At 28.2% G+C, this 25179-nt stretch overlaps 2 protein-coding genes across 2 annotated transcripts in view; one reads left to right on the top strand and one right to left on the bottom strand.

Annotated features, from left to right (window-relative positions):
• Nucleotides 1-618: 618 nt before the first annotated feature.
• LOC103493129 (protein translocase subunit SECA2, chloroplastic) overlaps nucleotides 619-25179 on the top strand; it is a 44684-nt gene continuing 20123 nt past the window's right edge. Inside the window, exon 1 of the mRNA XM_051087137.1 lies at nucleotides 619-660. Coding sequence (XP_050943094.1) covers nucleotides 640-660 — 21 coding nt within the window. The 5' untranslated portion in view covers nucleotides 619-639. The remainder of the gene's footprint in view (nucleotides 661-25179) is intronic.
• LOC103493268 (dirigent protein-like) lies at nucleotides 6273-6853 on the bottom strand. Its single transcript, XM_008453941.3, has one exon. It carries the CDS (start codon nucleotides 6834-6836, stop codon nucleotides 6273-6275), a length of 564 nt encoding a protein of 187 aa, XP_008452163.2. The 5' UTR covers nucleotides 6837-6853.

Here is a 25179-nt window from a genome sequence, read left to right as displayed (position 1 = left end):
CCGTCACTGCAGCCCACCATTGGCTTTGTCAGTCCCGTTTCCTTCCAAACGTCGTCGTCGTTGCCTTATCGTCTCCGGAGACACCGTTCAATTGTCACTTCTCATCAGCGGTCACTGCCACTCCCGTTGCCGCGTCCTTGAAAGTTTGTGTTCTGCGAACTTACTTGTCTCTCCGTTTTCTTCCAGGCTGCAATTCTTCTGTTTGAATATTTACTCTGTATATACGGTTGTTGGCCTAGGAGAGTTTTGGGTCTGTTCGAAAGACTCCCTTAATGATTTTGAGCTGCAAATGCGGAGCCTCACTGATGAGCAGGTTCATGGAATTAACTTGTCATTCTCTTGTCTGTAGTAGTTTTTGATGTTCGTTTAACTCTACATCCCAAACACGAAATGAAATGAAATTTTCAATATCCAGCTCACTGCGAAGACTTCGGAGTTTAGGAGAAGGCTTAGACAGGGAGAGAGAGAGACTTTGGCAGACGTCCAATCTGGTTGAAGCATTCTACAATCAGCTATTTAAGTTTTGAATCTTATAATCTAGTTTATCTTATTTGTGACAATCCATTTACTTATTCTTCTACTTTTGATCCCGTCAAAGGCATTTGCTGTGGTCCGTGAACTGCAAAACGAAAGCTTGGAATGCGCCACTTTGATGTACAGGTATCTGTTTCTTTCCGCTCTAATAATCTAATAATCTGTAGTTCATGTAACTTGGCTGAATTATTGAAAGCAATAAACACGAAACCGGCTTACGTGGAAATTTGAAAATCGGGAGAAAAACCAGGATGTTTTTAATTTTATTATTTTCTGATATGAATAATACAATAGGTACAAAGGAAAAGAATAAATAGAATAAAATAGGAGTAAGAAAGGAAAAGATCTGGTAAATATTTAGGAAATAAAATCGTCTATATTATTCTTTCCAAAAATACTCTAGGGACGAAAGCCATACTAATTCTAACCAGAATTATTCTTCTTCGGATTGAAATGGTGTGGGTTTGTTTATGTTTACTATAGATTATTGGTGGAGCAGTGCTCCATGATGGTTCATTACTTTTTAGGTTTATCAATGGTTTTAATATAGGTGATTAGTAGTTTTTTTTCATATGGTTTTTAATTATAAATATTTTTTACTAAATTGAAACATATGTTTATTATATAGATATCATTGGATATTATTTATTATCTCATTACGGGTAAATACGGTGTATGCACTCGATTCGTTAAGACATGGTAGTGTTCGAAACGAGTTGAAATCTATGGTCAACACGTACCGTAATTTCACATTAAGTGTATATTTATTATGTAAATTGCAGTTTGTTATTTTTTTTATTCTTTTTAATTCAGGGGCTTAAGAATGTTTTATGCTGAAACAAACACAAGAGCTCGACCTCTTACTTGGGTTTCTGTTAAGGTATGAGTACTTAAATTATAAATAAATGATAATGTGACTTCAGTTTAAATATTTATTTTTATTTTAACATGTGTTTTTAATATATGTGTGCGTGTGCTCAACAAACAACCAGGCAGTACAGAATGTGGGTACTACATGATGAAGTTCATGCAAGACATAGTAAGGCAAAAGAGCATTACAATTACAGATGTAGGATGCATTTTATTGCACCATATCTCTTATAGCTATTATTCTTACGCTTAGTACAATCTAGTAATTAAATTACATTTATTTCATTTACAGCTGACGAGACAAGCACCTTATACTTAATCTGAATTGGATATGGTGAGAGTGGAATACTGTGACTTTCTAGGACGCTACATACGATACATGTTTTTATTGCAATGAACAAGTAGTTTTTATATTTAGAGTTTAGGTATATCTTGATACGATGTCAATTTCTGTAGGGTTATGTCTTGATCATATTAGTTAGATATTGTTTTTTGTAGAACAACATTGGTTTACAGTTGATTAATGGAAATTAATTAGTTCATTTGATGGATGTCTAGTAATTTTATAAAATATATGTTACTTGTGTGTTTCAATTATATGGTATGACGGTATGAATTTTATATTTGTGATTGATGATATTTTTCATTAGTTGTTTGAAGTTGGGAAGTTAGAAGTTTCGAATTTTTGGAGTTCTGGAGTTGTGTGAGTTCTGAGTTCTTATGTAGTTGACACGCAGATTTGAAGGAGTTGTTTGAACTAGTTTGTAGTTGTATGTAATGGATTTTACATAACTTGTAAAGTTAGAAGTTTCAAGTTGTTGGAGCTCTGGAATTGTGTGGGTTATGTAGTTTTGGAGTTGTGGTGGAGGGCTATGTAGTTTACACGAATTTGCAGGAGTTGTTTGAATTAGTTTGTAGTTATATGTAATGAATTTTGTATATTTTCAGTTTTTGGTGTTTTCAATTTTTTATATTGTTTGAGGTTGATCAGGTCACATATATGGGCGGGTCGTAATGACCCATTTTTTTATTTTTCTAAAGTTGTTATAGTTGACGGGCTAAAAACGTCAAAAATAAAGTTTTGTTGACGAGTAAAACCCGTCGATAGAAGGACTATCTTGATGGACGACTGATCCACTTTCTTGATGAGCAAAAGACGTCAACATCACATTTCTTAATGGTCAATCCCATCAAGAATAGGTTTTTGATGACATGTTTTGACCATCAAGTAAACTGGTTTTCTTGATGGACTTTTTAGTTTCATTGATCGGCAAAACACGTCAAAGTCTTTTTTCTTGATGGCCAATACCATCAAGAAAGGATTTTTGATGGCATGTTTTGGCTATCAAGAAAACGAATTTCTTGATAGACTTTTTAGTTTCCTTGATGGGCAAAAAACATCAAAGTCTTCTTTCTTTATGGCCAATACCATCAAGAAATAGTTTTTTATGGCATGTTTTGACCATTGAGAAATGATTTTCTTGATAGGCTTTTCAATTTCTTTGATAGGGAAAAAACATCGAAGTTCTCTTTTTTGATGGCCAATACCATCAAGAAAGAACTTTTGATGACATGTTTTAACCAACTAGTTTTCTTGATGGTCGGGCTTTCTTGATGTCTGCCTACATTATAGGCAAAGACCATCAAGGTAGATATTTTTTGACGTGCTTTGTACTTTGAAGAAGGCCAAATATGTAGTAGTGTGCTATTATTTATGTGGTGGCGTTTGCAGGATATTTTGTAATTTTGTAAAAAGTAGGACCTACGGATATAATATTTGAAACACATGCATTGCATGTACGTGCCGCTGCTTTTCATGGGGCTAACTATATTTCTCCCTCTCAAAAAGAGTATCATTTCATATGCGTCGGGAGATTAGAGGCTCCCTCTCTTCACTTGAGGGGAAATGAAAACAAACAAAAAGAAGAAGAATGGCAATTTTGTAGATAGCAACACACAAGTTCTTATGCCAAAATGAATTAGTTTTTTTCCCCCGTAATGCTTTGGAATAGAACTCGTTGTTTGTAGAGAAATTTCTTATATGCATCATGGGTTTTGTAATTGTTTGCCAAGAATGACTGTTGAGAAGTTTGAGAGTTGGAAACTTTGATTTGATTATTTTTCTTAAGTTCAAATGACTGAAATATTAAATATGGATATTGTATGCGAAATAATTTATATATGAAAGATAATTATCATTTCTACATTAAAACAATAATTAAAAGGGAAAAAGTAGGAAGAGATGGAAAATCAATATACTGTTGTAGTCTATTGTTAGTCGATTGACAGTAGCTGTTTATTGTATCTATTAGTAATAGATTACTCTAAGTTAGTGTTGTTGAAACTAATAAAGTATTTGACAAAACTTCTTATTCTAACGAGGAAGCATTCATTCGTTTCACTAACATTAAGCGACTAGAATTCCAATGGAATGCATTGACAATGTTGGATGTGCGTGGTTGGAAATTGGTTGTTAATGGTTGTCAAAAGTGGACAATTGAAATTAGCTTATGGCGGTTGGCTAGAGTTTTTCATACAAATTAGGGAGAGATTAACTATCAAATACTCAAAATCCAATTTTATAAAAGTTGGCTTTGAGTATTTATCCGAAACCAACTTATTTAATAAACTCATTTATTTTAAAATATGTTTTAGATGATTGTCAAATACATGGTTTCTAAAAACAACTTGTTTTTTTTTTAAATTAATAACTTGAAAAAATATTTCCAAACCGATCTTAAAGCATTATATGTGATTTAATTTCATTAGTGATGGAGAATTTGAATCTAAAAAGGATCGTATTTGATATTACAACTCAAAATATTTCTCTCATGTAGTTTATAATCTTCAATCAGTCATTTGAACAGTTCTCATATGTTTTAGAAATTAAAGTATTATCAAAGTGTCATTCTGATGCAATTTTCCTTTTGTTTATTGCCTCCTATGTCTATATTTTGGGTTTAGACATATTCATTTTTTTTTTGGGAGTGGAAGGTTCTAAGAATAGTTCTCCTATATGTCTTTCATGGTGAGTAGTTGATGCAACTTATTTCTTTATCTATACAAAATTAATTAGTTGCTATTAATTAATTTACAATGTTAAGTGTATTTCCAAAATTTCCATCCTAATGTTCAAAACCAATCTTAAATTCACATAAATTTTTAAAAATTAGTCATTTTTTTAAATATTATAGATTTGTCTTTTCATCTTTCTTTTCTTCCATTTGCCTTCCCATCTTTCTTCTCTCATTTCTTTTCATTTTTTTTCTTTTTTACGTCATCTAATCTTTCCATCATATTTCTTTTTCTTTCCATCGTTTTTCTTTTTTTACGTCGTTTAAATTTGGGTAACCAAATCTATATACAAAATAGCAAAAATCTAAAAAACGATCAAGTAAACGATTGTGTAAAAAAAATAGAAGATCGTGTATAAAAAATCTTGAAAAAATCTTTTAGAATAGCCAAATCGATCGTGTAAAAAAAAAGTAAACGAGTAAAAAAAATAAAAGATGTAAAAAAAAATTGCCTATAAAGAATCTTGAAAATGTAAAAAAAATAAATTATCATTAAGAGAAATCTAAACTAAAAAAAAAAAAATAGTGTAACAAATTTGAAAAAAAAAATGTTTAGATTTGGGTCCAAATCTAAACAATTAAATCTATTAAATCTAAACGTAACAAAATTAAAGGATCTCGACATTTTCGGAGAAGAATTGTGAGCGAAGTTCTCTCTTCAAAACGTGCCAAAGTATATATCGTGCAACGTCCCTCCTGCATGTCAAAAATCGTGACCTCCACCATAACTTGGCATCCTCAAACAGATGCATCGTCGCCAACGTGACTTTGGCTTCCTCTGTAACCGTATTCGTGGTCCTGAAGTACTGCTCCAGATCAAAGATATAGTTTTCTAGGGCCTTCGCGTCTCTTGCCCCACAGAAGGGCTTTGGTTCCAAGATCTTCACTCCACTAACCGGAATGGCTCCTCCAGCGGGAGCTTGGTTTGACATTGCTCGCATTTACATCTGCGATTTCGTTTCTGACGACATTGAGGGTAGCTCGGAAATTCTCTGACATGCCGTTTATCATCTCTAACAGTGTCTTTTGAGAGCTATCTTTTTTAGAGCTATCTAGCTTCTTGGACACGCTCCTCAATATGGGCAACAGAGTCCGTTGAACTATTGCCACGTTCGTGGCTACCAGTTCTTCCAACCGTTCCCTCTAGAGCGTAGACTCTTGCCAACAACGGTCCCAAATCTAAACATAACACGATAGAATTGAAAACTAAATATATTGAGCGCCTTGTTGACGGCTTGGAAATTAATGAATAAATATATGACAGATTAATTGTTGGGGATAAATCTATATCATAAGGCAAAATCGTACAAGGCAATGACAAAGACAAAAAGAAGAGACCCAAGCTCAAACCACAACTACAACAAGGCAGAAGAGATGGCCCTCGGCCACATACCAGAAGGATTGCTCTCGGCCACGGCGAGGCCGAACCTGGTGTTGAGGAGGGTGCAAATCCTAAAGGTCGACGTGGATAATCGAATGAATATGAAAATTTAGTAAGAGGCAAGAACAAAGTAAGTAGTCTGGTGCTATGCATTTGATTTGTGTTTTAAGGATTGCTTGTAATTGACTTGAACATTGGACCTTCCAATAATCTTTGAAGGTCAATCTCATCATCTCTCTTTAAACAAATTATGAGTAGGAAATAATTGAAATATAAAAGTGAGAAATTAAAGGCTCAACCAACAATTTATTGCATTACATTTTCTTTTTCATCAAATATAAAAAGCAAACATGTTCGGATTTTGAAGAAAACAGCATTTTGAAAACGACTTAGCAAAGAAAGAAAAATAAAAATCACCAACATTCATACAATTTAATATCCGTCCGAAGCCTAAAATAATCGTTCCCTTCAAACGAATCAGTCGACAGAGTCGCAATTCCCCTCGCCATGAAGAAATCCCCCGTCCCTCCGATCACCCAAATGTCTCTCGTCTTTTCCAACGCCGGATCCGCTCCCGCAAAGTTCAAACTCCCTTTATGCTCCGTCGAGTTAAACACAAACGAAAACCCAAGCCACGCCGTGAAGATTTCCTTCTTGTCGTAAAAATAGAATCCCTGCGCTCGTCCCACCGGCGGCGAGTGGAGGTTGTTGTCAAGTGTAATGGGATCGTCGAACACCACCACATTACCGAAGTGATTCTGCCCGGCTAGAGTCGTCAAGTTTCCCCATGCTGGAGCTCCGACAATGGCTGAGGTTGCGTTCTTTGCGTTGTGTCCGTTGAAAATGATGTCGTGGAAGTAGAAGACTAGGTGGTGGCAGGGGCGGCGAGAGTGGTGTTTACTGGCGGCGGATAAGGTGATTAAGCAGAGGAGGAAAATGAAGAAGAAGAGATTGGAAATGGGGGATTTGTGAGACATGTTGGTTGAAAGGGGTAGGAATTAATTTTATTGGGGAAAGAGATTTGAAATTCTTTTGATGGGTTGTTCATGTTCTTGTAGAATTAGGAGGATGGTGGATTGTAGATTTGTGTATATTTATTTTTTAATGTTAAAAAGATAAAAATGGAGGATTTTATTTAGGAAAATTGTATTGGATAATAACATGATAATAAGTTTTATCAATTATGACACATATTTTTTAAATTTTGTAAATATATCAAATTTTAATCTCTAAAATATTTTGAAGATATTTTCTATTTTAAAATTTTTATTACTCAAATGCTCAATGCATTCTTTTCTCTTTATTGATCATCTCACTTTGTTGCTTCATTTTCCACTTTCTCTTCTTCTTTTTTGTAAACCTCTATAGCATATTTGTAAATTCATAATGAAAAATTAATCTAATAATAAAAAATGTTTGTTTTTCTCAAATATTTTTTTCTTGGTTGGTTTTCTATAGGTTCTCTAAAAAATAATAAAAAACTATCGTTCCTTCGATCTCTGTTTTCGGCATTTTTATCTCATTCTTCTTTTCTTCCACCATCTTTTATCTAGATTTTCGATCACCATTTTTTTTTTGTTAAATCTAAGTTCTTTCTTGAAACTTCTTTCAAATGGTTGCTTTCAAACATAACAACATTCTCACTTTTTAAAATAAATTTCATCTTAAATATTTTATTATTCTCAAACTACTATTCAATAACTTATTTCTTTTCTCGTTTTGAATGTCCTAATCATCTCATATTTCTTCTTCCACTTTTTAAGGCTCCAATCATTATTTTTCTCCAACTTTGTATCATTTTTGTATATTAGTGTTGTGATGTACTTATATTATATGTATTAGTTAGTTGATATACTTACTATATGATTTCCATTTTTTCAAATTTTATGCAATTCAATGTAGTATTATTAGATATATGAATGATGTAACTTAGTGTAGCAAACATATAATATGCATCAAAATGTACTAGTGAAGTATATTAAGTGTATCATCAGAATCTCAAAAGTGTATCAACTGTATTTTAATCAATCGAGCGTATCGGTAGATATAAAAAAAATATATCAACAGTACATCAAGGGTATCAAACATATAAACTACATCAAGTGTATTAAATCTGTCGAGCATATCGGTGAAAGTATAAAATGTTTATCAGTTATGTATTAAATGTATCAAACTTATTAAGTGTAGTAAACTTAATCAAGTGTATCCATAATGTAATGTATCATGCTTAGTGCATCAAATGTCCTTAATTGATTAAGTGTATTTTCAAAGTTTAACAAATGTATCAACAATATATCAAGTGTATCAAACCAATGATGTGTATCAACAACACATTAAGTGATGCGTGAAAATGTTGATAATTCTAGTGGGTAGATTTGTAATTTTCATTTTTCAAATGTGTGTTGAGCTTGAATTTTGTCATTTTTGCAAATTTAAAAGTGGTGTGCTATGGACCTAATTTATCAAACTAATTTTGTTAAATTTGTCAGAGCTCATTAAATTAATTTAATGTTAACTTGGAATTAGAAGTGAAAAAAAAAAAGAATGAAGAGAGATGGAAGAATTTCTGTGTGACATTTGATTGGATGCTTAATGTGTACTGTATAGTGTATTGCCATTGCCACCGTGGGAAAAGGATTAGTAGCTACAGCTCAACCATGAGTCAGTCAATAGGTGCGTGTAAATTTTTCTCTACTTTGAGCACCATATGGAGCACGGTTGATTTCTACACATGGTCTTTATTTGGAGGTCAAAAAATGGCCCTTGTTAGAAAAATGGATGTAAAATTGGTATCATGTTTTACGTTTTGTGAATTTACGATTCGTCTATGAAAACCATCTGTGTGTTTGCAGTTGAGAATATCGCGTGATGTATAATACACGATGTTCAATGCTCGATACCTGATGTTTTATGTTATATATTAAATAATCGATACTCTATACTAGATACTCACTATTTGATACTCGATGTTCATGCTCAATACTTGATGCTTTATGTTTTATTTGTGTTATATATGCTTGTCAATCAATATTCAATACTTAAAGAAATAAAAATAAAAAGGAGAAAAGAACAAAAAGAAAGAGTAGACACGTAGAAAAAACAGAGAAGAAATTACGAAAAAAGACACGAAAAAATAAAAAGTGAAAAAAGGAGAGGAAATGAAAAAAAAAATTGAAAAAAGGAGAAGAAAAAATGAAAAATAAGAAGAACAAACAAATTGGAAAAAGAGGTTGAAAAAAGATTAGAAGAATACATTCAAGATTAAAGTGGTAATTTTATGCAACGATGATAAAAGCATAATAACATTTTTCATTGGTTTTTTTTTAAAAAATATCAATATTTCATTTGTGCTTCTTAATTATTTTAGGCCACATGTACAAATTTTCATCTGGGGGACGGAAAATTACTTAGGTGCACCCGTCTTTGTGTGTCATATTCTTCTCATTCATATCAAATACATATATAATTAAAATATTTCATAAAATAGATAAAAAGATTTTGCCATATGAAAAAATTGATCGAACAATTTAATGGGTTGCATGAAAATAGGTGGTGTCTGAGAAGTACCTAAGTATTTTCATCGATGCTCCAATAAAAAATTATGGAATAGGTGACGTTTTCCCTTTCATTTAAAATAACATAGTCCAAGCTTTGGTTCATGCTTCTTCTTTTTTTTTAATTATTTATTATTATTAAAAGAAACTCTATTTATGATTGAATATAAAAGAGAATGATTGTGAAGGAAAAAATTCCTAACGATGTTTGTAAAATATAACAAAATTTCAGATTCTATTAATGTTATTAATAAACATTGTTAAAATTCTATCAATGCAATGTCTATCAATCAATGTAATGTCTATCATTGATAAAATATGAAAATAAGTTATATTTCGTGGTAGAGACTTATTTGTTGGAGAAAATGTGTTATATCAATGTAAGACTTGAATATCATGTTTATGTAATAGGTACCTCGGCATGCTAATTTTCTACCTTGAGACTGGTTGTTGTTTATTGTAAAGAAGCATGGAGGTTTAATGCTAACTTAAAATAGGGAAAAAAACAGAAGAAGAAAGAAGAGATTAAGGAATTTTAGGCTCCGTTTAGTAACCATTTCATTGTTTTTTAAAATTAAGCCTATTTTCTTTCTATTGTGAATGATCATTTGTATATTTCTTAAGTACAATAGTTAAATTTTTAGCCAAATTTCACAAACAAAAACGAGATTTTAAGAGCTACTTTCTTTTTCTCGAAATTTTGCTTGGTTTTTATAAACTATTGGTAAAATGTAGACAAAAAAGAAAGAAAATTTAGAGGTGGAACTAGTGTCTATAAACTTCAATTTTCAAAAGCAAAATACCAAATGGGCCCTTACTATTACACTTTTGGAATGCTTAACGTGTGTTATAGCTACAATGGATAAAATGATTAGTAAAAAGAAACGAGAGGTCGACTTCTTGATGAAGTTTTGTAAAATTTCAACTATTCACATACTATAGTTAGGACAATAAAATCTATACCCTTTTGATTTTTCTAGATAACTAATGAGAAACTACTGGTTGTTCTTTAATCTAGTTTCTTTTAGTGTGGATTATAAATTTTTACTTCCGCTTAACAACCTCAAACATGTAGATGTCTTAAACTAGGTTTTCTTAATGTCCACAGTTCAAAAGGTGTTTTTGGAATTGACTTATTAGGAACCCTGTTTAATAAAGTATTGAGCGGTTCTTAATGCATACATCCACAAGGACACATGTAAAGACGAATTAATTAACATGCTTCTAACCATATTCAATAACATAGGATTACGCCTTTCTGGAACACCATTTTGTTGTGGTGTTTCTTGTATTGTGTATTGAACACATATACCATGACTTTCTAGGAATTTAGTAAAAGGGTCAAAACAATGGGCTTTCTCATCATATTATCCATAAATTTTATAAAATTCTTGGTATTTTCAATATTGTAATTGTGGAATTTATATTGTTTGCTACAGTCATTTGTATAAACATTAGGTTCAATCTATTTGATCTTCCCAAGCTTTATAGAAATATCTATCCTCGTCATTGCTAGCAGAAGTAAGTGCAGCAGGTTTCTCACTTAAGAGTGTCAGATCAAGATCCAAAACTCCAAGATGAGATTTGTTCATACTAATTAGAGAAATTGAGTCCATTAAACTTGATTATAGATGTAGCATGTGAATAAATAGAAATAGGACCAAATGCCACAATTACAAAATAAATAGGTTTATACATTATTGCTTTGAGAAATAAACTTAAAGATATGACATGGATTCAGATAATATTAAATAATCATTAACTTATACATTGAAGTTCTTTGGAAAGCATAACAATGTACAATATTTATACTTAACTGATGCTAGATTTAGTTTCATATAATTGATAACTTAAATGCTCAAATTAGATAAATTAGTATCTTTGGATATACTAATAATATCTAACCAAACACCTCAATTAACCAGAATAAGATTCAAAATTATAAAACTACTACTTACCTTTAGACAAATTAAATGTTTTATAATAATGAAAATCAATACACTAATGACAAATCATTAGTGTTTCATAATATCATCTCATTCATTAGCATCAAATGAACATGAGTAATTGAATCAACTTTGATTTGATGTCTAAGGATTTACCAATTTTGCCACTTTGGTGATTAACAAACTATTCATAATATAGGCATCATATTAAAATAATCACAAATAATTATTTCCTTAATTTGCAAAACAATATCAATGGAATATATCTATAAGACTTACTAATTTGGCCAACTTTAGTGACAAACAAGTTATTCCTAACATATAGATATCAAATAATATAATTCTCGAGTGGTTTTAATCCTAAATTGTGCAAAAATATTAATATTGCAAATAATTTTATCAAAACTCTCATTCAACCTAAACGGTGTAATTTAAATCACAATAATAAGTGATGCTTTAAATCATACTTTATATCATTATCATTATATATCCATGACACATAAAATATAATTGATACCTAATTTATGTGATCATCATAATAACCTTTCTATGATGATGACTTTATAAAGTAATTGCACAAATTTTGAAAATCTAAGAATAATATATTTAAACCAACTAGATCAATTTTGAACTCCACTTGGATTCTTCGATATGAAAAATAATAATAAATTAATGAATAAAAGCAATCACATCAGAAGGCTTGGTCCATGAAAAATCAACCAAAGAAAACTTAAACAAACAAGGTTTCAGTGATTTCCTATATACCTTTCCATTTATTTATTTATTTACTATTAATATTTTGTTAATCTTTTCTTATCTAGTAGAGTTATTCATCTATTAAAGAAAAAAACAAAATTATTTTTCTGCAGGAACATGAATTTAAACCTTACACATCAATGGAAAATTATAAGTTCTCAATCAACGCATTGATACCACATTGTAAATTTTTAGTTTCATGATTACACAAGAAAACTATAATATTATGTAAAACAATAAATGTCAAGATCTTTAAATTACATGATTTTCACAAATTAAACTTAGTTAGAGAATCACATACCTTTGACCCACGAATGGTCTTTATAAGGGATTGTGTTTCTCTCATTTGGCCTCCCAACTTAATTAGTTTTCTTGATGGGAAGAGTGAACTACTTGAATGAGACAGTAAGGGGATTAATCAATAAGCTTCTATTTATAAACATCACCCATCATGGTGTTTAATTAAGATATTATCTTTTTATCTAATGAACCTGATAAAATAATAGATCCGAAAGAGATAAAATAACATATAATGCATATGGGTCACACTAATAATAATATTATATTTAAATCTAACATGCTTTACTTTATTTCATTTCAATATAGTATTTACGGACAGTTTGGACACCAACTAAAAGTTAGTGGAGTAGAGTATGTTATTATTGCACACTCAGCAACTTGACAGAGTTGGAGTGGGTTTCGATTGCCCACTTAGCCACTCTTAGTTGGTAAAGCAAGTTATTATAGTTTACTTAATATTTGAACACCAATTATATATAGTAGCAATGTGTATCTATGGTTAATACCATATATACTATTTTATATTTCTCTTTCCTATGTTATTACTCTTTGTTCACTATTCTTTCATCTTCCCTTTTCTTCTTTTCCTTATTTCCTATTTTTCTATCCAAATAAAAATAGTTTATACTTTAAACACAAACAACTTTAACTTATATATTAAAATAATTTACATCTTCAAATACGGATTATTATAACTCAATAACCATAACAGGGTATAATTATAGACTATGATAACTCGAATAATTAAATTTAAGTTTTGAAAAAATAAAGTAAATGAAGTACAAATTAAAACTTTAAAAAGTAGAATAACTCAATTCAAACAAATGTATGAAAATGATATTTAGTTAAAAAGAAAACTGATAATAGAGAATTGGATAAAAGAGGTGTCGTCACGTTCCCGAGACGATGCGGAGCGGCCAACGTCCTTAAAAAGGGTTTAATTTTAAAAACGAAAAAAAAAAATGAGTCACCACCAATCTTTTTTTACGGTGTGATTGGACACAAAAATAAAGTAAATCATTTTAAACAAAATAAAAACTGGACTACGAAAAAAATAGAGTTGAGTTCAGGAGTCATTTGTGTACGGAGAAGGTGCTAGCACCCTGTAACACCCGTTTTAGAAAACGGTGGCCAAATTTAATGTCTTGAATAAAATTCATTTTTTTTAAAGAACTATGTCTTATTTCGAATAAAGTTTTTTTTTAAACATTGATTAAATATATTTTCTCTTGGGATCAAATCTCAGACTCCCAAAGATATTGATCCCTCACCCTAAGGATCTAGAAATAACGGATTCCCAGAAATTTCTAGATTCCATCATTGGATTTTTTTAGTGAAATCGACATGAGATATTATAAAAAAAAGTAGATTAGGAAACCTTATGAAATATATATATATATATATATATATATATATATATAATTTTGAGTTTAAAAGAAATAATTTTAAAGCAAAAGAAAAAAATTCTAAATGATTTAAAGAGAAAATTGAAAAAAAAATTCAAAATTGCAGACAAGTATGGTTAAAAGTATTTTAAAAATTTTAAGAAATTTTTAATGAAAGTCAAATAAAAATAACAAATATACCACACAATAAATTAGGCAAATAATTTATTATATTAATGCATGCATATACTAAATATAACGATAGTAATAAAAAAATAAGTTAAAAGAAAAGGAAAAGAAAAGAAACATAATAACGATAAATAAAATAAGAGAAAAAATGAAAAAAGAACTAAATCAAATACTAAATAAATAAATATGTAAAAAAAATAAATAAGTGAAGAGAAGTGAACATAAGAATGATAGTAAATTAAAAAATAAAAAAATTATGAAATGAAATAATAATAATGATAATAAAAATAAAAATAACAAAAAGTTAAAAATCATAAATATGAAAAACTAAATAAATAAAAGCTATATATAAAAAATAAAAAAACAAACAGAAGGTTATTCTAAAAATAATATTTATTAATAATAAATAATAATAATAAAATTATAAACCAAATTAAACAATAAATAAATTATAAAAAAAAAAAAAGAAAAAGAAACAGAAGGGTGCGCCACCTAAAAGAAAAAGAAAAGAAATATATATATAATAACAATAATAATAATAATAATTTTAAAAATTATAAATAAAATTTAAAATTTTAAAAAACTAAACTTAAATGAATAAATTAAAAATAAAAGAAAAAAATGAACCGAGTGTGGCGGGCGGCAAGGTTGCCTCCACCCTTTTGTGGAGAAATATGTTTCTTCAAAAATTTCACACAGATTCTCTCTACAAAATTTCTCTAAAACAATTCTTTTTTCGTAGAGATTTTCTCTAAAGCTATTTTTTCTTTCCCTTCCCAAATGACAAATGATCCTATTTATAGACCCGAGGTGTGTCACAAATTAAAAAAATTTAATAAGTATAAAATCAAATTAGATATTATGTAATTTTATTAATTATCTTTTTTCTAGAATAGTAAAAATATGATATTGAAAGATTTTGTCCAAAATAAATTTTTTGCTTTTTTTCTAAAGTGATAAAGATAAATCAAATATGGTATTAATTCTTTTTTGTATAAAATAAATTATTTTGCTTTTCCTAATATGATAAATCAAAAGAGATTTTGTATAAATAAATTAATTTGCTTTTTTCCTAAAGTGATAAGTCAAAAATGATTTGAATTTTTTTAAATAATAGATATTCTCATTAATGACTTTATTTTTCATTTTAATAAAAAGAATAAAAAAACATAAGATTTCATATTATTACAAAAAGATTTTACCTTTTTCTTTTTTTAACAAAATAAATAAATAAAATATCTTAACCATTGCTACAATTAATATTTTAAAGTATAATAAAAAAAAATAGTATAAAATTAGGTGGATACAAGAGGATGTCCCAAGCAATTACTTTCTAGTTATTAATTTTGGATATCATTAATTTGCAATGGATCATTAAATGATATATAAATGCAATATTTAAATTAGAGAATAGAACAATTATTGGTAGAATAATTTGATATACAAATTTGGACAAATATTGTATTTTGTTTATCTATTTATTTTGCATGATGTAAGGAAAATTTCTCAACATGAAATTTTAGTTAAAATGTCTAGATTGGCCTTTCCAGTTTTGATTTCATTTTATTTTGTATATATTTATTCGAGCTATTTTTAAAAGATAACAAAATATTAAAACTATTTACAAAACATAACAAAATTCATCGATCCTCTATAACTTATTTAGATTTTGTGTTATATTTTATAAATATTTTAATATTCATAAAAATTCTTGTGGGTTTAATTCTTGTAATTCCAATATATTTTAGATTTCGACCTACAAAATATCTTCTTTCTTTATTGAAATTTGTTAAGCAAAAATAAAAATAACAATAATTTTGTAAAAATCTATATAGGAAATGTTAATAGAGTAATTATATTCTCCCTTTAAAAAAATCAACAATGAACTAACCATAAAAGATTAGTCTTAAGATTTATTAAAATTATAAACTATAATCGAACATATAAAGACTAAAATTAATGGAATGATAATCAAATTACAATAACTAAAAATGTATATGAACGATATAAACTTGTTCATCCTCAACCTCTAGTCAATAATATTTGAAACAATATAAAACTTCTATATAAAATAATACTTTATTTAGTTGTTTGCATAATAATATTAATAGAGGGTATAATGTAAAAAGATCATAAAGTAGGGTGAGTGGGTTATTTGTGACTATTATCGATTTTAGTAATGCGTATTTGGGATATAAATTATTTTTGTTTGAATTATAATAGTATGTATTTGAAGTGTAGATTATTTTAGTCCAAACAAGAAAGTATAAATATCTAGACAAAAAGAGAGATAGATGAATAGAAAACAATACACCCAGCATATCCAAGAGCTAACTAAAGTAACATAAGTAGGGAATGTCTTATTATTGTTTTTGTTGTTCTTGCAACCGAATATATATACTGATATGTATGTGTACAACATTTTGAATATTGAGAAACTAAAATAATACTTATAGAAAGTTCCAATGGGTTAATAAATTATAGCTGACGTTTTTTAGCAAAAGTTTGTTATACATTTTGGTAAGAGTTAGCCCTCAATTCCCTATTAAGGAACACATGATTACAAAGTGCTATATTTCATTAGTGATCTATTCAAATATTTAAATTGATTATAAAATGATCTTAGGTACAACAACAAAGTAACAAACAAAAAAAATAAAATAAAAAAGAAGAGTATAATAAGTAGAGATAATAATTAATTGCATGTGTATGTATGAAATTCAAATTAAAGTAAAATTAAAAATTAGTGTAATGGGGAAGTTTTTATTTTTTTAAAAAATAATTATTTTATATGCATGGTGGGTGACCAAATCCACCAAGTGTTTGTGATAATAATTTATAATAATTTTTTCTACATAATTTTCACATGTATATAAGAATTTTTTAAATAGAAAAATAACGTAGATTATAGATTAAGAAAAATGTGAAAAATGAAATAGGTAGTAGATTTATTATTAGGCTTAAGTACATTTTCAAATTGCTTATCTTCCTCTATTTCTTTTTATTTATTTATAAAGATTTGCATGAGTTTTTTTGTTGGGACGATCATATCTTATTTATTTGATTTTTAAACATAATTGAATGAAAATAGACGTAACGTTATAATCAAAATGGTCAAGATTGATTTGCTTATCAAAATGGTCATAGTTTAGCTATAACGTACTACACGAATACACGTTTAAATGGACACAGTAGAACACTAGTATATACAAAAAAGCTCAGGGATAGTTGAAATTTACAAATATAACAATTATATTTAAAATGATTAAATATATTGTAACATATTTAAAAAATTACAAATATAGTAAAATTTGTCCAAGTTTATCAATGATAGAAGTCTACCACTAATATACCATGTTGCAAACATTAATCTATCACTTATAAACTATAAGATTCTATCACTGATAGACTCTTAAATATTATTCATAAAATTGTTATCTAAGAGATAAACATGGAAATATAACTACTTTGTGAGTTATCCTATTGTAAGTTATTAGTATTAAATTTAATCCTCTTTAGTTTGCAATTAAATTTTTATATGTTTTAATAATTGGAATTTGACGACTTATGTTCTCGTTTAGGGACAAGATTCATTTTATGTTATATGTAATCATAGTTACCTTAGATTATATTTTCATTATGAAAATTGTTGTTTTCATGTATGGTATATTTCATTTATATTATATTTATTTATATATAGTGGCACCTTCGAAATAACTTATGATTTAAATATATTACAATACATTGTTCTCATTTTAAATACTTTGAAAGATGCTAGTGAATATTTAGGCACCCTCACAAATCACTCTTTAAAGATACGCTAATTGGTATTTTCTAAATTTAACAAATTCGAGTTATGCTAGTGTTGTTTGCTGGTACTAAATTCAACTTTGTTTAGTCATGTTTAATTATTTCCATAATCAAAATTTGAAGACTTATGTTATCATATTTAGTGCCAAGATTCATTTTATGCAACCATAGATATATTGCAGTGTATTTACCCAATGTAAATTTTTATAATCAAGTATGATATTTTTTTGCATACAATTTATTTCTTTATGTATAAGGGTACCATAGCAATGACTAGCAATTTAAGTATGTTATAATACATAAATATTATTTGAATACCTTGAGACATGCTAGCGAATACTTAGACATACTCACAATTATTCACACTACTCTATATATGATATCTACCATTTTAACTAACCACGCTTTATAATAAGTAATAGAATTAAGAATTCTTAAACACAGTACATGTCTAGTATGAATGATGTTATAAACAACATATTTGGGACACACAAAAACGTAAAAAAATTTGGTCATCAAGATACAGTATCATTACCCTAGGTATAGGATGATTCATATTCTAAATATAGTGTATTTGAATAGCTGACAGGATATTAGAAATAGCGTGACAATGTATTTTGCAAACAACATTCAAATTTGATAAATATTAACTAAATGTATTATTTTGTTGCCGGACAAGATTGCAACAACCTCCTTATAATAATGGCAAATATATCCACAAGATTTTGAGTTTTGTTATAATTTAAACAATTTATTAATAATATCGGTAATTATTATTAAATAATACATAGTATATATTTTTAATGACAATATGAAATTATATTTTAGATTAGATTCCTTAATTTCAAACGTGAACACTAATTAATTTGAAATTTGAAATTGTAATCTATTAGTTGTAATATTTTTTAATAACAACAGTTTAGTTTGATATAGAAAATATTTTATTAGCTTTAATTTATTTTGTTACTCTAAATTTATTTATTTATTAACAAAAAAATTAATAAATTTGATTTAATCCAAAATATTTCATTGAGCTCCTTAAAAATATTTGTATGATTACTAAATAAATATATTTCATTAACTACATGAAAATATTTGTTTGTAAAATATAAGGAAACTGTAAATTTGAATATATTTAATTTGTTTTATTATTTATTTTTTTCTTAATTAAACAAAATCAATTTTTTGGGAAGTTTCTTTTAAAATCTTGGGAAATTGCCAAATATAGTCAATCTTTTAAGGGTGTGTGGAATTTTAGGATTGATCGGGAGAAAATAGACTTTTAGGATAAAATATGAGTAAAAATTCCAATTTACCCTTGAATGAAATTTCCCCTTTCTCTTTCAAACAACAAATTCATTCTCTTCTCCCACCTGTTATCTTCTCCCTCTAACTTCTCTCTAACATCTCCCGAACTTTATTTCTCTTGAAAAATTGTTCACTTTAATTATTAAAAAATATTTTAAAATAAATTTATATTAATTTTTTACTCTTATAACATTTTTGTTTAAAGTTTCCACCAATTTTTTCCTCTTATTTTCGATTCCTTTTTTAAACATGTCAAAAATTTAAACAAGTAATAAGTTAGATTGTTTTTTTATTTTTTATAGTTAGATAAGATATTTTTTTTAACTATACTACATTAACTTATATAGTTGAATTTGGATATGATTTGTTATACAATTCAACATTTATATATATTTCTAAATCATCCATTCGTTTTAAATTTTAGAATAAAACATCTAGTTTTATGGTTAATTTTCATAAATATAACAAAATATTAAAATATTTACGATTTGTGTAACAAAATTGAAAAACCTATGAAGCCAGTTATTTTTTTTTAATATTCAAGGTTTGTTCTTCCTTTCAATATTCTTTCTTCTCTTCTTCTGCAATTTTCTTTTCCTTTCCATCTTCTTTCTTCTTTGTTTCTGCCATTTTTCATTTATATTTTTTTGAAATCATGATATTTATTTTCATTCAATCATAAATCTTGTATTGTTTTTTTAAAAGTGTTTTTGGTTCAAGATCGTGTACCAAATATAAAAGATCTTGGTACACAATCATGAACAAAAATCAAATTTCTACATCTCTTAAGTTCTTTAGAGTGCTATACGTGTTTAGGAAGCCTTTTAGGTACACATGTATTATCTCGCACACATCTTGCACACATCTTGCACATATCTTGCACACATCTTGCACACATCTTGCACATATCTTGCACACATCTTGCACAAATCTCGCACATTCTAAACTTTTACTACGTGTTCCAAAATCAAATTTCTACATCTTTAAGTCCTATGGAGTGCTTTTACGCATGTTTAGGAAGCCTTTTAGGTACATATGTATTATATCACACACATCTCGCACACATCTTACATATATCTCGCACATATCTCGCATATATCTCGTACATATCTCACACATTTCAAACTTTTACTATGTGTTCCAACATCGAATTTCTACCTCTCTTAAGTCCTATGGAGTGCTTTTATGCATGTTTAGGAAGCCTTTTAGATACATATGTATTATCTTGCAAACATCTCGTACATATCTCGCACATATCTCACACATATCTTTCACACATCTCGCACATTCCAAACTTGTGATCTTGAAGGAAACACAATAACTTGAAGGAAACACAATAGCTGATGAATCCCAAAGGAGACAGAACTGCAGAAGGACACATCGCTACAAGTATGAGGCAACTGCTAGTAATCCATAACGACATCCACACATGTCAGTCATATCATAAATATTAGTCACATATTTAATCAATGAGTAGAATCACCCTAAATCACATAAAACAAGTATATAATTGATTATTGGGTTAGATATTTGAAGTTTAGAAGTTGCGAGGTGTTTGCAGAATGTTTGCTAGATGTTTGTAAGATACAAATAGTGGCTAAAAGCTCCTTAAACCATATGCAAAATCTTCCTAGATCACCTATAATTGGTTTAGGATTGATCATTTTAAGTTTGGAAGTTGCGAGATAAAAAAAATAGTACCTAAAGGCTCTATAAAATATGTGTAAAATCACTTAAAATAAGTATAGAAATGCTTTGAAATTGGGTATTTTCAAGTTTAAAACTCGTGAGATGTTTGCAAGGTAAAAAAAATAGTAGTCCCCATGATGTGTAAAATCATGCTAATTTTTTCCATATTAGTTAAGAAATCATAAGCTCAGTTAAAAAAATCGACTTTAAAGAATTCCTCCATAAAAAACTTCAGTAGCATATTAGCAAAAAAAAACAAACTAAATTAATATTTACCAAATAACACAACTTGATCAAAAGTGGCAAGAAAGATTAGGAGTAAGTTTGAAAGAATACGTTTAATAAATGATTAAATAAATAAGTAAGTAAATCAAGGTTCGGGTACACACCTATATTTAATTTCACATAAACAGATAAAATAAAATAAAATAATCATAGACCTAAATGTTTTGTTCTAAAATTTAAACAAAAAAGATGAAGCAAAAAATATATATAAATGTTGAAGTGTACAACAAATTATATCCAAATTCAACTAGATAAGTTAATATAACACGGTTAAAAAAATATCTTATCTAACTATAAAAAGTAAAAAACAATCCAACTTATTACGTGTTTACATTTATAACATGTTTAAAAAGAGAATCAAAAACTAGGTGGAAAAAAAAGTTGATGGAAACTTAAAACAAAAATGTTATAAGAGTAGAAAATTAATATACCCTTATTTCAAAAATGTTTTTTAATAATTAAAATAAAAAAAATTTAAGAGAAAAAGAGTTTGAAGGAGGCTAGAGAGAAGAAAGAGGAAGAATATAGCAAGTGGGAGAAGAGAGTGAGTTTGTTGTGTGAAAGAGAGGAAAATTTCATTCAAGACTAAATTGGACTTTTCACTCATATTTTATCAAGACAAAGGGAAAAGGATCAACCAAAATGAAGAAGAGTTGAAATTAAAAAAATCTGCATAAATAGATCCATAATTTCATGTTACATTTCGGCAAAATAAGAAAACAGGAACAATTGGATTGAGTTCAGATTAAGGGAGATAGAAGATAGCAAAAAAAAAAAAAAAAAGATTGAAATGGGAAAAGGAACTATGAAAATCGATGATCTGAAGAAGGAAACCAGTGCCAGTGAAGGAAACCAGCCACCGAACACCGTCGGTGATCTGTAACGTCATAAACCAACGCGAACACCGCCAATGAGTGAAATAAACCAACACCGAAAAAACCTAACTGACAGTGAAGGAACCAACACCCATGAAGGATGAAAGCTGCTGCAAGAAAAAAAACAGTGGAAAAAGAAGAAGAAGATGAATATAGCTTTTAAAATTTTTGTGGGTTATTCAACTGTGTTGATAGAGAAAAATTATGGAATAGTCGTAATTATTGTTTTTTTAAGTTTGAGTGAATTATGGGGTGTATGTGATTTTTGAAATAATTCTATTTGAGATAATAGTTTTTTCACTAGATTAGGGGCATTTAAAACTTTTTTTTTTAATGATTTTGCTATTTTATCGATTTATATTAAAATTTGCTATTTATTCAAAGTAAACTTTCTATTTTACTATTATTTTTGTTAGACCTTCTAATTACACAAAAGGACGTTTGGTAAAAGGGTAGAGTTATGAGGGATAAAGGTTATGATAAAACTAATTTATGATAATATGTATTTAGGAAAAGAATTATGATACATAGTGATATAATAATATTTGTTTGGAGAAATTATGATAGTAACGTTATGATTTTTTGTTTATTGTACATTAAATGAACAAATTTAATATATTTATTTTAATAAATCATATCATAAAGCAGCAAAAAAAAAATCTTTTAGGTCTTTAGTTTTTTCGTACGTCTCATTCGATAGCTTTCTGTTTTTTTATTTTTTATTAAAATTATTTTTATAAATTTTTATAATATCTATTAAATTTAATGCTTATTTTTTTATAATATTTGTGAAAACAACTTTTTGATTTTTTCTTGTAGTTTCTCAAAGTTTTATTCGGTAAACAATAGTAAAAAGTAATAACAATTTTTTAAAAACCATATATATTTTTTTTCAAATTTCAATTTAATTTTTTAGAATATTTGTAAAGTAGATAACTAGTTAATAAAAAAATATTCATAAGTTAAATTTTTTATTAAAAAAACAAAAATAAAAACCAAATGATTATTTGTACGAAATCGTCTAAATCTTTTACTTTCTATTTTTTTCTAAAATATAATCTTAAAAAATTAATTTTTATAAGTTTCTTTTTTTAAATTTTATTGTCCACCATCTACTAATATTTTAAAATACAATATCGAGTTAAAAAAACTATAGCTAAATCTAAAATTTTAATATTTTTTTTAAGAACTAAAAGTAAAATTGTATATTTTTTTTAATATTTATAAAATATCACCGACACAAAATTAATAGAGTTGTAAAAATTTAAGAACAAAGGAGGGATATTCCCATAACCCCTCCCCAAACATACCAAAGAGTGCAATAGATATTTTTCAAGATGATAGTAGGGGTTTTACTCAAATAGCCTATTTAGGCCTATGTTTTACACAATGGGCCTAAATTGGTTATATATTACACTGAAGTACTAAGTGGGCCAATATTTTACATAAAAGTCTAGCCCATATTACTATAATACCCATATTTAATTATTAACGAATAAAAAAAATCAAATAGGAAAGTGTATCGTTAATGCTGTATATTGAGGCATTTTTGAACCACGAAAGGCATTACACATCCTCTTCCTCGGCGTTATTCTGCAACAAATCATTAGGGTTTCATCACTTCCGCAGTGTTCGTCGATTCCAGTGAGTGTTCTGCCGCATTCTTCCATTCCGGTAAATAATTTTTTCCGTCTGTTTATTGTGAACTAAATGGGGTATATATGAAAATGTATTTCGTGTGCAGCGATAGAGCTTGAAAACTTGTTTAGGGTTTTCAAGAACTCAACCTTCAGCAGAAATTAAATATTCGGTCATTTTCCTTGCAACATCCCCTTCATAATAATTTTACAGTTCAGGTAAGTTATTTTGTTTCGATTATTAAGAGAAAACAAAGGAGGTATATAAGGACCATTTTACTGTGAATGTAATGTCGAAAAAATGTAAAAAAAAATATATGTGTACAAATTATATTCAGTAATGCATGTTGTAATTAGAAATATTATAAAAAATTGAACAATAGGGAACTAGAAATGTTTCGGAAAACAACTTTTGGAAATTTTCTAGACATAAAATTCACCAAATTCCAAAGCTAACTACTATACCACATAATCAGACGTCAATGTACATTGACGAAGAACGATGAGTTGTGGTTCATTTTCGAAGGAACTATTGCCAAATTTGCATACCATATAAAAAAACCCTACTGCCCTAGCTATTGGCATTGCTAGATTTGCTTACTCCTTACTAGTATAGGTCTACGAGTGCATCCCAATCTTGACCGGACCATCAATATTCTGTGCACAAAAAGTTGATGATAATAAGATTTGCATGTTGAATTGGGTTGTAGACAACCATCCGAAATGGAAAGATTTGGCTGAGAAGGTCTTCGATAATGATAAGGTTTGATTTTGCAACTTTATATTTTATACATATCGATAATATTATACCCACATATATGACTGTGATTTCTGGAACAATTCAAATTTGAGGCAATGTTTAAGGAAGATTTCGTGGAAAGAAGAACATTCCATGAAAATGTAATGAGGGAGGAAACTAATGTTACATTTGAGAGAGGTGAAACCTCACGACAAGGTGAGACATCCAATGAGAAATTTCCTGATTACTTCCTGAAATTTCAAGAACTCATTCTGGCCAACAATGAATGTTTAAACAATAAATTGGACAAGCTAATTAAGGAGGTCAAAAGTCTCAAGGATACGTTGAAAGAAAAGGTAAATCAAACAGTGGAAAATAATGATAACATACCAAGATATGACAATAATGATGAAGGTGAAGGGGATACACACAATGAGAATGTTGAACATGAAGTTCAGAGGGATGTTACTAATTAGCAGGTACATATTCTATTCATTCATGTGTTAAATTTATATGGACGTATATTTTTCCAAACTAACTATAATAATGAACAAGATGGAAACAATGAAAAAAAATGTAGAAGAGGTAATTTATATTTGTAATTTATATAGTATATTACATACTAATTATGAATATTAACAGGGAGGACAAAATGAATTGTTTGATGATGACATATACAGTACTGCTCTACTGAATGAAGTAGAAAAAATTGAGAAAGAAGCAATAAAAATGAAGGTAAGTAATTAAGCGATTAATATTAATATATTTCAATATATATATATAGTTATATTGTAAATTTAAACATTATATGGTTAATGTAAAAGAGAAAGTTGGGAAAAATACCTGC

Source organism: Cucumis melo, chromosome 7 (genome assembly GCF_025177605.1).
Source record: "Cucumis melo cultivar AY chromosome 7, USDA_Cmelo_AY_1.0, whole genome shotgun sequence".
Classification (NCBI taxonomy): domain Eukaryota; kingdom Viridiplantae; phylum Streptophyta; class Magnoliopsida; order Cucurbitales; family Cucurbitaceae; genus Cucumis; species Cucumis melo.
Note: the sequence above shows the minus strand (reverse complement) of the source record. Positions and strands in the feature narration are given on the sequence as shown.